Here is a 17,232-nt window from a genome sequence, read left to right as displayed (position 1 = left end):
TTGTGTCAAGCAACGATATAAAATAATGTGCTTTGACACCTTCAAAGAAAACCGCATGAATATGCAAGTTATATTACAAACACCTGTGAACAAAAGCTATGTAAAAAGAGATGAATGCACACGGGTAAGGTTACATCAAGTATTCATATTACATCTAGTTCTTTCATCTTACAAGTTAACCTAGTAGGACTTGGTCTTCACAAAAGCTGACGTCATTCAAGATGCACCATGCCACTTGTATACTTGAAGACCTTGAGCATCCTGTTTTCTCCGCGCCCTTGAATTTACGCAGTGGTTGAAACCAGTGTGAATACAGATTTATTTCTCTGCAAGTAGCAATGCGACGTGATGTATGCAGAGTTTAAATTTATTATTCACTCGTTTAATCAAGTTATTTAATTGCAGTCTTTTGTTATTGTACTGTTTGGTGTTTTTAAAAGTGCGTATGGATTTAAGGATTGTGATTTTGTTATATTGAAATTTCTATGATTTAATATCTAAATAATATTTTTTGCTGTCGGTTTATTTATCGAAAAAATATTAATTATTAGCGTATGCCGTTTTTGCCTTAGTTTTGTGCCTAATGTTTGTGTTATTCTAAAATATTATTAAGTTATTGCTCTCGCATAAATCTGTATATATTCATAAAATAAAAAAAATCATAAATAAATATATTTAATTGCAGATGTTAACGATGTGCAGTGCCAAAGAAAATCGTATGAGAATAAAAAGACTTAAGAATCGCTGTAAGTAATTGACACATAGAGGAAAATGGAAGGCGTTCGGGTGACGCATCAAGGCGTAAAGGCCCATACGCCGGAAGGCGCCGCCGGCCGCATCACACAGGCGGGCCTGGCCGCACGCAGCCCCGAAGGCACCGCCGCCAAAGGCATGGCTATAAAAGGACACGAAGATCTTTGGGTGGAAATTCAAGCCAACACCTTCAAAAATTGGGTTAATGAGACCCTCAAGCCTGTGAACATCAAGGTAATGCTCATTGTGTAATTAATATTTATACTAACCATGCATATTATTTATTGAGAATCATCATATGCATTTATTTTGTGCGGAGATATAACAGGACAATACGCAAAATGCGTATTCTATTTTTTTATATTTTTTAATTTAAGATAACGTATATTTATTTAATATGAGGTTTCTCTTTAGGTTGTTGACTTGGTAGAGGATCTTCGTGATGGCACAGTACTGTGTGCTTTAGTGGAGTCTTTACAAGGACGGAAGCTGAGAGGATGGAATTCCAAACCCATTAATCAACACCACAAGCTAGAGAATGTTACCACTGCCTTGCAAGCCATTGAGGACGACGGTGTCAAACTTGTCAACATTGGTAAAAACCTAAATTGAATCATATTATGCCATTTTGAACTATGATAATATAGATAAGTAATATAATGCTATTTATTTATTTTTATCCATGACGTTCGAAATTTAAAAATCTGAAATACTTTAGATTTTTTAGTATTTCCTCAAGCTAACAAAACTCTTTGGGTTAATACTGGCCGCTAGAAACTAACGAGAAATAAATCAAATACCATGACAAATGGCGGCAATTTTAAAATTTATTCGACTCAGCGCGTTACGAGTTCAGTTCCACATCCGCACACAATGTGTTCAAATATTTTTATTATACAGTGTTATGATTTTGTAGCATATAATAAAATAAAAATTAAGTACTTACCTACGAATTTAATCTCAAACAAAATTTAATTTGCTAGGCAGGTACTAAATCACATTTCCTTCCATAGCTAGAAAAATTACCAAAAATTAATATTAGCGCTCATATTACTAACAAGCTGATATTATACACACTAGATTATGATAGCTCATTTTTAAACCGATTTTATTTAATAAAAATTCATCCAGTCCAAAAAAAGGACACCACCGTACTGTGTCTTTTCGAGCTATTATATTTTTATTTTCTTTTACGCCCTGGCGTCTGTAATGTTGTTATTGCGGCGGGTTATACGTGATATTTTTTAATAATCTTTAATTTTAAAATAACATGTTATACTATCAGACATCATAACTACTATTTATACGTTACCGAATTGACAGAAACTTATTTTGGCAAATCTATAAGAGAATTTATTGTAAATAAGTTATATCAAAACATAATTGTTATAAATGTAAAATCTATTTCAGGTAATGTCGACATTGTGAATGGAAACTTGAAGTTAATATTGGGTCTGATATGGTCCTTAATTGTGCGATATCAAATTGGCAGAAGTAAATTCCCGCCGAGGTAAGACATAATATTTTGAATTGCACTATAAAAGCCTTTTATGATGTTCAATATATTGCTGCAATTACCTACGCTGTTTGAAATATAAACAGCAAGTATAAAAGATGTATAATTAAGTATTATAAAATATAATACAGACAGAATATAATACTGATATAATACAGACAAATAATGATAATTATCTGTAGCGAAAGTTCCTTGCTTGCGCGTCATAATTAGGGTGAATTTAAAAGTATACTATTAAAAACAAAAATGGTAATATTTACTTAGGTAAATACATCCATTTTTGTTACATAAATACACATTTATTGACTACCAATCATGTTAAATTGACACGGAATGCATCACGCAACGATAGTGATGCAATTTGTACGTCCGATATGTTCAATAAACCTTGGGTATCGGAAACCAACTGCAGCTAAATAACTAGAAACGATTTTTGTGTAATATGTGTCGCGTCTACGTAACCGACTTTTTTATGGACGTAATTTCTATGGATTTAATGTATGTAACTACTGTTAAGCCGTAGAAAAACTGGACTTTACTAATTCACTACTGGAATAACCAATTATTTTCTTTAGTTGGCGGAGTTAAAAAAATAATCCACACACCATAGAACATGGTGATTGTGTTTCAGATTTCTTTGTAATAATTTAAATGTACTTATGGCTTACGTAACATCTAAAAAGTGCTTTACATTATTTCATATGGGGTCGATGTAGAGGTAAACCGTCGGTGTAATATACAGATATTTTTTTCAATATTATCACAACCCACGTTTATGCTATAATAGGTTTATTCGGTTTACAATTACGTAGAAAATTTTATTTGTATAAAATATTTCATTCACGTTTCGTACCGTGTCCTGTGTATAATTTAAGCAGCATTATAGCATCCCCGATACATTCACGTATCCAATTTATGTAGATATAACATCCTCGTTGCTATGGAATCAATCAATTCTCTCTATCAAGAGTTTCTGAAAAAATATCCAATATTGGTACGTTCTGGCCGCGTGTAGTTTTATTACGTTCAACCCTGCTGTCCATTAGAGCGACATGCCTCTGCATGACCAGTCGTATATATCATGATTGCATTTAAAATAAACACTCCGCACTGGTCACTCAGTTAAATTGCTTAACAGTACCGGTATTAGGAAACCGATTTGCATCGGGTTTTTCTGAGTTTCAAACAAATTAGATTTTAATCCGATATCTCACCGCGTTGCCACACAATAAATAGAATGGGTCCGCGCTCGTTTTCATTTCCATTACAGAAAAATCTGGTAGGAGCCAAATGTGAAAAAGGCTTTTTAGTACGCCCTTAAAATCATGTTTATTTATGTAAAATCTCTAAGAAAATATTGCGTCAGTAACAAAATACACTGCAATAGGTTAGCGCACAAGAATGCACCTTTAATACTATATTGTTTCAATGAAACAAAATTTTATAACTAACTCTCCATTATGTCTTCTCAAAAAGAAGACGTAATGGAGAGTCTATTTATTTATTATTATATAAACATTCATAACATCAGTAAAAACAAAGAACGTTTTCATAAAGCACCTCTCTTGCCAACGTTATTAAACCAATACCATCTTTGTATTGTTTGTTTGCAGAAAGTTGATGCTATCGTGGCTGCAGTCGGCGCTGCCAGAATGCCGCGTCAACAACTTGACGACTGACTGGAACAGCGGCGTGTTACTGTCCGCCCTACTCGACTACTGCAAGCCAGGCGTATTCCCGCACTGGCGGGAACTCAGTCAGTATTGATTATGACAGATTTCATTAGATCGCAAAGCGTTCGTTGTAAGCAATTTACTACGCCCAGAACTCTTAAAACAGGAAAATCATTTTAAGGAGCGGTTATTCTCCTAAGATACGTACGAAACACATTTTTCGTGTTCATTTAACGAGGGTGGAGTAACATATTATTATCTTCTTGTTGGAAAATAATTACTTAATGTTTGTTATATTTTCTATTTGGCGAAGCTTAGGGTGTTAGTTATCCAATGTGCTTAACGAGTTTTTAATGTTATTTATTAGGTGATAATTTTGTATCACATCATGGGATGTTATATTTAATATTATTACTTATTATTTTCAAAGATTGTTTATTACAAATCACCTTTTTTAAACTTGGTTATTAAAATGACTAGGATACAGTTGTGTTTAAGGCAAGCGGTTCGATACCGGGCACATATACGTTGAAAACTTTTAATAGTATGTTATAGGCATCAAGTTAAATTTTCTCGTAGAAAACATTGATAAGGAAATTTTCTTTGGCTGGTACCTAAAAAGCTAACTAGTAAGTAACTCAGGAGAATATCTTATTAACACAAATTCTATAAATTAATTGCAATATAACAGAAAATTTTAGATGCGCCTTTACCTACCACTTGGTTGATACACCGGATGTATTTTTTAAATGGGCAGCAAGAGCAATTATTTAAAATCGCCGTAGTTAGAAGAAAAATTTCTTAGGAGATTGTCCATATTATTTGAAAACATTAAATTCTTCATTTACAAGTTTTAAAAATATGTACAGTCAGCAATATAATGTGCAATTTATGCAAACGCTTTTTTAATGCCAGTCGATATTGTTATTTTTAAGGATCAAAAGACTATGGTTCCATTAGACCTGTCTCAAAAATCAACCCCGTGTCAATCAATTGTGCTGGATTTTGTGTTATGATTAAGTATTAATGATCCCAAAGATGTAATCAGACGCAAGAAGGAAACATTTAATTGAGCAAAACTTGTTCCTGTAATTAAGATAAAAATGATCATAACTTTAGATATGAGTAATATCATTAATTTTCTTTAAAAATTGGAAACCGGAGCTTATCAAGTAATAACGATTCATTTTATCGCTTCCACAAACGTGCCGTATCAAACCGGCAAGGATTTCGAGTAATACCGGCCGTATATAATGATATTCGTGGATTTTGAAAAATTGCGAAGTTAAGCACGATATTAAATTCCTATTCAAATTCCTGTATAGGATTACTTCTACCGGAGTAACGAGCATTTTATTAGCTGATATGTAATTAAATATGAGATATTGTTGCGTGTAGATCGGCATGAGGCTATAGAAAACTGTAGAAGAGCAATGAGGCTGGCGCATCGGGAACTTGAGGTACCCATGATCCTGGAGCCGGAGTACTTGGCTTCACCCTGGTTGGACGAGTTGTCCGGTATGACTTACTTGTCGTATTTCATGAAGCCAGGCTCTCCAGGCTTCAGGGCGACTCTGGAATGGGTTAACTCCAGATTGGAAAGGTCCATCACTAATTTCACGGTGAGTGATCATTTGATCGTTTATAAAATGGTTGATGATATAATAATGCCTCTTTCGCCAAGAAACTTAACTCCTGCAACCAACTCGGCAAGTTGCGTATTATGTTGTCCTGGTAAAAGGTGTCATATTTATATCTAAATCATTTTACTTTTATTTCATTCTAATTAAATTACCTGCTAAGACTATTTTGCTAGTCAACTCCAATCTAAAGAAAACCCATGAATTAATAAACTAAATTTGTGACCAGACTGATTGGAACGACGGGAGAGTAGCGAACGAGCTGGTGAGGTCGCTGGGCGGCCCCGCGCCTCCGCCGAGCCGCCTACGCCGCGACCCCGTCAGGTGGGAAGAGAACAATCAACAGGCAATCGACGCCGCTAAGAAACTTGGTACATATCCTAGACTAATTTAATTTTAGAATTAATTTGTTTTATTATAATATATCCATATCGTTCAGTACCGCAAAATATAGTCACCTAACGAACACAGTAAGTTGTATTTGGATGAAGTTCAACTAAACCAACGATTTAATAGTAAAAGCTGATTGAGGTCATTGGAACATATATATGTTATATATACTTGCCCACTGCTGAGCACGGGCCTCCTCTACTACTAAGAGGGATAGAAGATAAATTTATAATATATCACAGGGTTTAAACCCTTATTGATATTCAATGGCACGTCTATCACATCAAACTCAGCTCTATCTGTTTTACCATATAATTCATTTTACATCAACATTATTATCCACCAGGTGTCCAGCCAGTGCTCTCAGCGCGGGACATGAGCCAGAGCGACGTGGAGCACCTCGGTGTGATGGCGTGGGCGAGTCAGTTCCGCAACGTGCCGCCGCGCCCGCCCGTGCACGACATGCTGCGCGTCGCACTCGACTCCACCTCGGGCAGAGTCGGAGAACCAGTACGTTCATTAGCTTCCATATCTTATACCTGTGTTAACGGCAGATCTGAAATTTATTTCTTTATTTATTTCTAAAACAAAGTGAACATTATTAAAGTCATTAGTACATAAGGCCAAATAGATTCCACTTTAATTATAGGTATAAATCACAAGCTTGAACAGAGATCAGCCGAGAATGAACATAACAATATGACAGAACACAGTGAGATAGAAATAGTACACTATAATAATATTATTACTATTAAGATTAAATTACAATTACTAATTTATTTGTTACTGTAATTTAGATAAAAATAAGAAATTAATTACATCAATTATAAGGTATTACTGATTAACAATTTAAATTTGAATTTAAAATTATGAAGGTTATTCGAAAGTATGTCAATCTGTTTTCCAATAAAAAAGTATTTTACCTACTTTTTAAATAATAAATGGCGAGACGAGCAACTCGCTCGTCTGACAGCAAGCGATACTACTGATATACACTAGCATCACACCATAAGACATAAAACTACCACGCGATATATTCTACAAACTTCGAACATTCTTGGAAAAGAAATATAGGTATTGATTTTATTTTTATTTACAGACATACATCAAATTGGAAAGCGTTTCCAGTGAATTGTCGATATCGGATGTGAAGGTGTCCGTCGTGAATCCCCTGGAGCAAGAGCAGAGGCTCAGACTGGACTCGCGTGGCGCGGGGGAGTTCGTGCCCGAGCACGCTGGAATGCACGAGATCGTACTCACAGTTGATGACATAAGGTAAATAAAATATGAATCATGTAATTGATCAGAAATTGAAATGTAAGTTGATGTCATCATCATCATATTAGCCCTGTATTTTATATTGTCCCACTGCTGGGCATAGGTCACCTATACTATCGGGAAGGCTTTATTCTTGGTATTAGTAGGCAGACTACAAATCCTTTCAATGTTCTAATAAAAAATCCTTAGATTTTATTTAGGTTTCATCAAAATGTTTTCATATTATTCTACTGATTGTCTAACAACTGGGCCTATCTGCTTATGATTAGTCTGATTATAATGCTTCTTCGTTGTTTATTTGCTATTTTGCCATTAAGACTAGGTAATATTTTGGTGATATGAAATATAATAGTATGTAGGTAGTTACTTTTTTAGTATTAACGTGCAAACGCATGTATGAATTTCTACAGTTATTTATTTTAAATGGTAATTGGACGAGTTGGGGGTGCTGCGGTTCATCGACGCATGCCCGATCACTAATTGGTATAAATTAATTTAATCTATATATATAAAAATGAATTGCTGTTCGTTAGTCTCGCTAAAACTCGAGAACGGCTGAACGGATTTATCTTATCTTGGTCTTGAATTATTCGTGGAGGTCTAGGGAAAATTTAAAAGGTGAGAAAAATTCGAATAATTGCCGGGAAAATCCTCAAAACAGCATTTTTCTATTTCCCATACAAACGTTTTCTAACTAATACGTAGAGTCAATTTGAGCTTTATTGCTATTGTATAAAGTTCACTGTTGTCTAAGCAATGTAGGTGTGTTCCTAACATCAAAGCAGTGTGCGTTGGAGCACAGAATATAATAATGTAATGTCGCGTTCTGAAACTCAACAAAAGTGATATCGCGGACCCGACTAAATTGAACAGTCACAAAATTTAATATATCATTAGTTATTTGGTTGGCTTCACGATATTATTTCTTTTGTTTTACTTTAAAATGCATGTTTTCATTATGGACAATTTTTGAGCTACTTTTGCATATCTATACTTATAATAAATCTGTAGAGAGGTCAATTCTGTACATGAAATATATTTCCAAAATAACTATCAGGGGTGATTAGGGATCGATACTGATGCCAAAAATGCAATTAGTAAAATTTTTGTCTGTCTGTCTGTATAACCGTTATAGAAACAAAAACTACTCGACGGATTTTAACTTAACTTGGTACAATTATTTTTCATACTCCTGAGCTGGTTATAGTATACTTTTCATCACGCTACAATTAATAGGAGCATAGCAGTGATGGAAAATGTTGGGAAAACGGGAGAAGTTACTCCATTTTTAAGCTTCCGTCATTTCGTGTGCAACCTTAATGGTTAAAAGTTCCTTCGATTTCACCAGGATCCCATCATCAGACCCTGACCGGACAATCGGACCACCTGCATACCACCATAAATTAAAAAAACATCCCGACAAATTGAGCACCTTCTCCATTTTTGAAACCCGAAATCCACGCGGGCGAAGCTGCGGGCGGAAGCTAGTATTTATATAGATTTTACATTATTCCGTTGTAGCTTATTAAATATCGCGTAATATGTGTGGTGAATAAATAATTTTTGAACACTTTTTATGTCATATAGATGGTATTTTTGTAACATTTAAGATTAATTTATGTAAATAAATTATTGGTGTTGTCTCGTATTTAACAAGACAACACCCGTATCTAGTGAAGTACCTAGTTTTTAAACAACGAACTTTCTCACTTCACAGACTATCAAAATTGTGTAAAAAAGTATTTTTCGCAACAAATAAGCAAACCAATTTAAACTGCTACCCGATAATTTATCGAAAACATTTGCTTTATGCTGTGTTTACAAAAACGGAATTGTTTGAGTGTAAGAAAATGAATTTTCATTGGTGAGGGCAGGAAGTACAAATCGTTTCATTTTGTATTTTTATCTCGCCGTTTCCAAATCGATCTTATAATAAAATTTGCAGGTAAATTTGCTTTCAAAAGAAATTTGCAAGGTTGACTGGATTATACAGTATTAAAGGTTGAGGAAGAGTCCAAGAAAAAATGCGCAGTAAAGCGCACACAGGGATACCATTGAATAACCAGGTTTCCGTTCTTTTAGAAAACGATTTATCGTTTGAAACGCAATGTTATAAGACATCATAGTATCACCTATAGTAGTATCTGTACTGACATAAATTAGAATTGTGAATGAACCGTGTGCGTAACGTTATATAGATAGTTTGTAAAAAAGAATGAAGACTCGTTGACGATCTACTAAGGAAATTTATTGTAAAGATAATAGATTATATATAGCAATGACAAAATAGCATAAAATATACTAATTACGGGACCCTTAATCGTTGGACTAATTTTAGACGTACATTCACCTGCAGTAGTATTACGCAATATTGAATTGCACAAAATTATCTGCAACCGGGGCGAATTACACGAACTTACTTGTAGACAGGTTTGATCGCCGACGGCTTTCACTACTCTCTTACTTCACACATATTCCAGTCCTCGAGAACAATATGCGTCAATACCGCATGTAGGTGACTGCACCCGCGGCGTGAAGTTAAAGTCACAACTACAAACAATAGACTGCCAACAACACTCATGAAGTCCATCTGATATCGCGTTACGTATCCTCTGTGTCATGTTATAGAATCAACTTATTGTTTGTTCGCACTTCGAAGAGTGGTTTTGACGAATGCCATTAATTCTGTCTATTATTTTATATTGGTTTTATCTTGGTTCATCTGCTTGATATTAAATCGGAGTTAAGAAAAGTGCTTGACAAATGACAATAGGTCTGCCTCCCCTTACGTGGAGCTTAAGATCGGTGCCATAACGTCTAATAATACCTCTGTCTAACCCTGAAAAGGCATACAGGCGTGATGCTGTGCGTAATATCTCTCGGATATTAAGTAGAAATAAAATAAAATGTATTGGACAGGGTGGACGGAAGATATTTCTTCCGAGTGTTGCCGAGGCTGGTGTCGGTGCCTCCGCCAGGGATGGCGCCGTGTGCCGCTGGCAGCATAGTCGAAGTACTTGTCAGCGCTACAGGTACATGCAATATATATTTAAATTACTTGCACTCCGGGCAAGCGATGGAAAATAATATAAGCAATATTTAAGGATTTATTGTTGTCATTTTTATTCTGATTCTGTCGCATTTCTTACTGTATGATAAGATGAAGAAATCGCCTGTAGAAATCGCATCATTAATATGTCTGCTAATTTTAATTGTCAGCTAAATACAATGCTTAAGATAGATGTAGAAATACATAGAAAATTTCCACAGGGGCGCCAAGAAGAGAAGATATAGACGTGACCGCCCACTCGCCAAGCGGCCGCGCTGTGCCATTAAAGGCGCGCCACCCGCCGCCCTCAGCCCACGGCACCACGGCCTCCAGCGCCACCTTCCAGCCAGACGAAGCCGGGACTTGGACAATAGCCATCACATACAAGGGCGAACATATCCAGGTATAACACCATCTATCTAATACAGAGCTCGTTGAGCCGACCGTGGAGCGGCGCGGATCTCAGTGAGACGTTGTCTGATGCACTAGTAATTGTTTTGAAATCTAGCTGTTGTAACAACAAGAGTGGCTTGTAGTTTGACATATCCATTTAAATACAATACTATGATTAATATCTCATTTTACTATTAGCGATTATATAATACAATATATTGGTCGTCCTGTGGTCGATAGTGACTGCCAAATGTAATATATTTAAAACACGTATTAGACCAATATTTTATATTTCTGCACACCTTTGTTAGGTATATGAATATTAGTAATGCCAAATCTCACGTTCTTCCAAGCGGACAATATACTTAAAAAGCATACCAAATTATTTCTTCACTATAATGTATATATTCCATTATTTCCCACGGCTAATGTTACGCGAAATAACAAAATATAATTTAATATTAACTCAATTTTCCAGTTCAGAAAATGTCAGATTTTAAAATAGATGCAAATTTCATCCGATTACTTGTAGGAAGATCATGAGATTGTGAATGTATTATGTAAAATATTCCAACAACGAATGCAAAATGAGAGCTACAGTACCTCTGCACAATGTATGGTTGCAACGTTCGACGCTAAGCTTATTATCAATATCAGGAGATTCAGGCTTATAGTTTTACTATTTAAAATAATACCTGGTTCCTGGGAGCATGACCTAGTTCTTGACGTTTTGCCTTATCGTTTAACAACTAGCTATGGGGTGTTATCAGAAGGAATTTGAGATGCATCATTTTATTAAAGCCAGAAGTATTGTTCGATCTAAGTAATACACTCAATATATTACTTTTTGATGAGAAAATATGTATAAATGTTCCCAATAACAGCTTGAAATGTTAAGGGTTTTTATATGAATTCTGCTTCAATCAAGATTGAGGATTTGGAGATTAAGGATTGCAAAGTTATTGCTTTCGAATAAAAATCCCATTGACTGTCGATTTTTGTTTATTACAAAAAAGGCCCAGTCTCTAAAATCTCAATATAAATGCTTTATTATATATTCGTATAGCCAATATAAAAGAAAATCTGTCTTCAGGGGGGCCCATTCACCTGCGAAGTATTTGATCCAGCGGGGGTGCGTCTCAGTCCGGGAGCTTTAGAAGGCGCTGAACCCCTCAAACCCCACTCTTTTGAGCTGGACACGAGTGGGTGCGGCGTCAGGGGAGACCTACAGCTTGACATAGTCCATGACAAGAGAAGTGTGATGTGCGCGCTCGAGAAACTCTCGGCTACTAAGTACAGAGCGACTTTTATGCCAAAAGCGCCGGGAAAGCATCGGGTAAGTGACGTAAGCCTGTAACAAAGTGTGGTTAGGTACACTAACACTTCAAATATTTCCAACAAAGCAAAGCAGTAAAAAAAGAAACCATAAGCAACAGTGTGCATGTTCTGTTTCAATTTGAAAATTAAGTCATTGTGAGATTTAACGTGGAGTTTTTATACTGATTATAATGGAGGTTATAAATATTAAAGGTCTCACTAATAAACAGTGTTTACGTCTAGACGTATACAATGTTTTGTCTAGCATTTCTGATGTTTAATGTCACTCGACACAGCAAGACAAAACACTGTATAACGTTTCTTAGTTAGACGGTAAGTATTTAATGTCATTTTCTCAGAATACGTTAGAAGTGCAATATACAGTAATTTTCAAAAACAATAGTTGATATCAGCCCACGCGGGCTACGAACTAAGCAGCCATGTAATTGTGTTGAGCGTATTGTAGTACGTTATCACTGTTTGCAGCTGTATATCTATTTCAACGGGTACGATGTTCACGGCTCGCCGCACATGTTTAGAGTGGGATCACGCTCTAAGAAGCCTCGCGACAGCTCCAGCCCCTCCCCGGCCTCCCCGGCGTACGCCAGGATATCCAGTCCAGGTACTGTGTAACACATTGTTAGTCAAACGGACTAATTTTAATGCAATGCCTCTCTATACATGATTTCACATGTCTGCTGTTTGCAGTCTCTAAGCCCTCTTGGTAATATACTAGTAGGTTCCGTTTCTGAACCTTGTTCTTTTTAAAATGTAGATAGACAAAAGATGATCAAAAAAGTATTATTTTTGTGGATGTCCTTGAGCCACAGTATCACCGACATTTATGAGAGTCACTTTCCATAACTATTAAAAAGCATTTATTTTAAAAATATAAACTCATATTTAATTACAGTGTCACGTTTGAGATCAGAAAGTCCAATGAACCAATACAACGTTTACGAGTCGAACACAACGAAACACAGCACGAGCTCGATCGATCGACGGGACGACAGGCACGACACGAGTGATTACTACAAATCTTCCTTCGGCTCGGATGTCAAAGACAAAAGCTACGACGTAGTTGACTCGACGTACTCACGGGTCCAGAAAAAAGAGGGTTTTACAACCCGATACGGGTCAGAGAGTCCCCGGAATAGGACCGCGAGCCCGATAACAACGAAACATTTGGGCAACGGGTCTCGTCTGGAAGTGAATAGAGCGGGCAGTCCGTACCGCGCGACGAGTCCGTACCGGGCGAGCAGCCCCGCCGGCCGGACAACGAGCCCGCTCACCAGAAAAGACAGCCCTTTGAATAGGACCGCCAGTCCAATTAACAGGTACGTGGAATATTCAGAGTTCAGTTGGTACGCGCTACAGACATAACTACCTACGTACGTATATGTGGTATTTAAACCGTGCAAAGCGAAAACAGGCCGGTGCACATTTTGTGCTGTAAATCAATTTTCAATCAGTTCTCAACGGGGAGTGTATAGCACACTCACGTCAATGAGTGCCCATTTTGCTTTAAAGTGGGCACATTTTATTGAAAATTACTGACATTTATATTGGCGTGGGAAATTGGTACTTGTTAATTGCATTCTAGGATTTACGTTCTGTTGATAATTATATAACGGACAAACATTTACTTCTAAATACAGCTTTTAATAGTTATAAAAAAAAATATTGAGTGCTACTTCATAGTAATATTTCTTTAAATATTATTTTTTAAAATTACATGTTATATTTCAAGTAAACCGATATTTATTTATTTATTTAAAATAGCATTTATCAAAAAATATTAAATAAAATGTGCGATATATCGAGGTAGAAAATCATTTAAACATAGAATTAATGAGGAAAATTAATCCATTCTTGTTACTCCAAATAGAGTGAGCAGTCCGGTAGAGCGATACAGTCCGGTGACGACAACCAAGCGCGTGGTGGAGAAGCGCTCCAACTACAAGATGTACAGCTCGTACAGCGGCTCGCAGGACAACTTGGACAGCCCTTACTCCTCGCTCGAGACTGACCGCACCCGCCGACTCGGCAGCCCTAGTAAGTGAAGATTCATTCCGATTAGAATTAAGATAGAAGAAAGATGTAACGGATCCAGAGACTCTATTTGCTATTGGGGGGGCGGGGCTATTATGCTTTGCTGATGACAATACTTCAGTCGCCCAGTGACCACAAAGACTGCAAAGTCTTCGCAACGTCCGGAGAAAATTAAATATAAAACCCGCGCTAAAATCCGAAAAATAGTTTAATTTTAATGTCCAACTTTCAAATCATTATAATTTTTGGTTTGAAAAAGTAGACATCCGCATATAATTACTATCCAAACATTTGCATTCTAAATTGAAGGTTATTTAAACAAATTTTATAGTTATGTAAAAATCGCCAAACCGAAAACACCCGCTCCGTAAAAAATCAGTCTGATGGAAATTGGTGACGCAGACAATGCATTCGCTACGACGCGACGCGACGCCTACAAACGAGAAATCGGAATACGTAACAATGACTTCAAAGTCATCAAAGTATACAGGCTGTTTCTTAAATTACACACTAAATGTAGGGTGTAGGTACCCATCATAGTATTACGAACATTGACAGCGAATAACATTTCTACATTCACTACCATTTCAGTGAACTCGAAAAATTATCTCCATTACATTCAAAATATTAAAAAAAATTCGCCAATGATGGATGAATTGTATAATATGTATCGTATTTTACCGATAAGCATAGCTGTAATAAAGAATACAGATTTACTAGAGGTTCTGTTATTCAAAGACATAAGCAGCGGTCAGGAATTCTCAGTTCAGAGGATTGGATTCAATTTGCTATTTCTAAACGCCGATGTGGATGCCGGATGTCATTGTGGATTTCTATATTGGAAACTCTAGTTTATTCGCAATTTCTTCTACTTAATAAACTCCGGTGTGCTAACTATTAATGCATAACTTAATTTACCTACTGCGAGTTTTTTACGTTACGTAGGTTAGCATTAAAATGACATGTTCTAAACTTAATTTCTTGAAGGGTTAACTCCCATCGGGCACAATGTCTTACAACATAAAACCATTTTAGAACATCAGCAGTGATTGTTTAGCTGAATGGAAATCTCTCTCTTTTTTATGTCGTTACTAAAGAGAGAGAAAAAGATCCTTAATCTATATAACATTACCCTATGTAATATAAAACGCTATAAAAATTAAAGAAAAGAATTTTAAAATCACAGTATTTATTACCTGGTCATAATGTACAATATCACATTTTAAACAAACGCTGAGTAAATCCGAAAACCATAGGTATCTACCTAAGTACTATTCTTTTACTATCAGAAACACACATTTTCGATTTTTATACACCATTGCCTGATCATAAAGTAGGTTATTAATGCATAAACAACATCTCAATACAATTTTTGAACGCCACAGAATTGCGAATATAAAAGAATTCATCAAACATTCATCTCGCTTATTTTGCACGTGCATGAAAAACATAAGCGTGAAAAGTCTTATTGTTACCAGGAAGCACTGCCAAAGCATTTTGATCTTTACAAGACACGCATACAGTGCATAAATCACTGAGCTAACGTTTTGTTTCTGACAGCAGCGCGTCGAACGCCAGCGGGATGCAAATAATACGTCCCACCTGAATGACCCTTTTGATTTATGCATCTTTATTCCGCTGGTTAGAGATTAATCGAATTTTTCCTTCGTCATAAAGACCTTCTTGTTAACCCGCCTACCCTTTATTTATTGGAATACCTACATCGTTATTTCTATTTTTCTTCATGCGGATTGTCTTGAAATTCATCTTTTATGGATGATTCGAATAGCTCCTTGTTAGTTATAGAAAATTGAGTAAAAATATACGAATTTCATTTCAGCTTGGTATTTTAGTAAGGTGATTATTATTTCAAAATCATTACGTCATAATGATCAAATAATCTCATTATTTCTACGACATAAAAAAGAGTCTTGAAAAGGTCACATTAATTGTCCGAGCATAAAAAATGTTAACATTAAAAGGTAGATAAGATTTTGCTATAACATGGAACGTTGTTACAGGCACCGGGGATCCTGGTGGGAAAACATTTCACTCGAGAAAAGACTCGTGGGACGCCGTCGAAAAAACTAGACAAATGTTAAGCACTAACAGGTACGGACAGGACTAAATCTGTTCACATTGGCGTAGCAAAACAATCTTACTTACAAAGAAAGTTATTTGCAGCAAGAAAATCGTGTCTCAATTTCGCTAAGGAAGCGAAATGATATGTTTATTTTTTGATAAATCTAATATTAAATTTAACGCAATATTTTGGCTTGATTTAAATATTTTTATGTGAACACTGCATATCTTGCCTAACTTTAAACTTCGCGTTAGGTCTCAAAGATTTATCTATAATGCAATAATAAACCGCAGCCTGGAGTCAGGCGCGTCCGACCGGTACGGGCAGAGCTCGCTGGACAGAGAGACCAAACGGAACACGCAGCTCAACAAGTATACCGACTACTCGCGACCGTACAACCGACAGCTCGACCAACTAGTCGACGATCAAGATTCGGAGACCTATACTACCAGAGTAAGTATATAGCTGATTATAAAATTATTATCTATTGATTTATTTCGAGCCATCAATAGAGATAACAATATAAATGAACACAAACCTACATGTAGTACATATGGTTACATTTTCATTGCAACTCTAAATAGAGGGACACAACATGAGTGATATTAGACGTTAAAAAAGTGAAAATAAATATTTCACACAATTTTATAAATATCTTTTGGAAATATTTATAAAATTGATTGGAATAAATGTATTTTCTATGCTAGTGCTAGACTGGTCTATAATTAACGTTAGATATGATATGGCAATAGGCTCGTTCCCTATCACATCATGGGACGGAATACAGATGGCAAGAAATAGGTGCCCTGATTGCAACTATGCATACCCCTTTGGGGATAAATGCGTGATGTATGTTTGTTTGTAATATTATTGTAGACTTGTTTGATAATACTTCTACAGGCTAAACACGTGAAAAGAAATATTTATGTACTTATACAAAATAAGTATAGAAAAAAGGAATATGTAGTTTTAAAAACCGCCCAGTCAGCAATTTATATTAGATAGGTCGTGATTGTTTTTTTTGTTATATGTCATATTAAAGAGTTTCATTATGTCGTTCTTGTTTAGTACAATGAAATGACAGCACT

At 35.9% G+C, this 17,232-nt stretch overlaps 1 protein-coding gene across 1 annotated transcript in view; it reads left to right on the top strand.

Annotated features, from left to right (window-relative positions):
* The window catches only part of LOC115449199 (filamin-A), an 82,479-nt gene that overhangs the window by 14,001 nt on the left and 51,246 nt on the right, over positions 1 to 17,232 (top strand). The window contains 16 exon segments of the mRNA XM_037444268.1: positions 686 to 987; positions 1,168 to 1,348; positions 2,164 to 2,263; positions 3,883 to 4,025; positions 5,341 to 5,564; positions 5,812 to 5,953; positions 6,319 to 6,482; positions 7,072 to 7,247; positions 10,170 to 10,282; positions 10,521 to 10,702; positions 11,786 to 12,028; positions 12,496 to 12,631; positions 12,923 to 13,346; positions 13,898 to 14,064; positions 16,083 to 16,173; positions 16,438 to 16,597. Of these exon segments, the coding sequence (XP_037300165.1) occupies positions 772 to 987; positions 1,168 to 1,348; positions 2,164 to 2,263; positions 3,883 to 4,025; positions 5,341 to 5,564; positions 5,812 to 5,953; positions 6,319 to 6,482; positions 7,072 to 7,247; positions 10,170 to 10,282; positions 10,521 to 10,702; positions 11,786 to 12,028; positions 12,496 to 12,631; positions 12,923 to 13,346; positions 13,898 to 14,064; positions 16,083 to 16,173; positions 16,438 to 16,597 (2,862 nt within the window). The 5' untranslated portion in view covers positions 686 to 771.

Source organism: Manduca sexta, chromosome 28 (genome assembly GCF_014839805.1).
Source record: "Manduca sexta isolate Smith_Timp_Sample1 chromosome 28, JHU_Msex_v1.0, whole genome shotgun sequence".
In the NCBI taxonomy this organism is placed as follows: Eukaryota; Metazoa; Arthropoda; class Insecta; order Lepidoptera; family Sphingidae; genus Manduca; species Manduca sexta.
The sequence above is the reverse complement of the archived record's forward strand: the minus strand, read 5'-3'. Positions and strand labels throughout refer to the sequence as shown.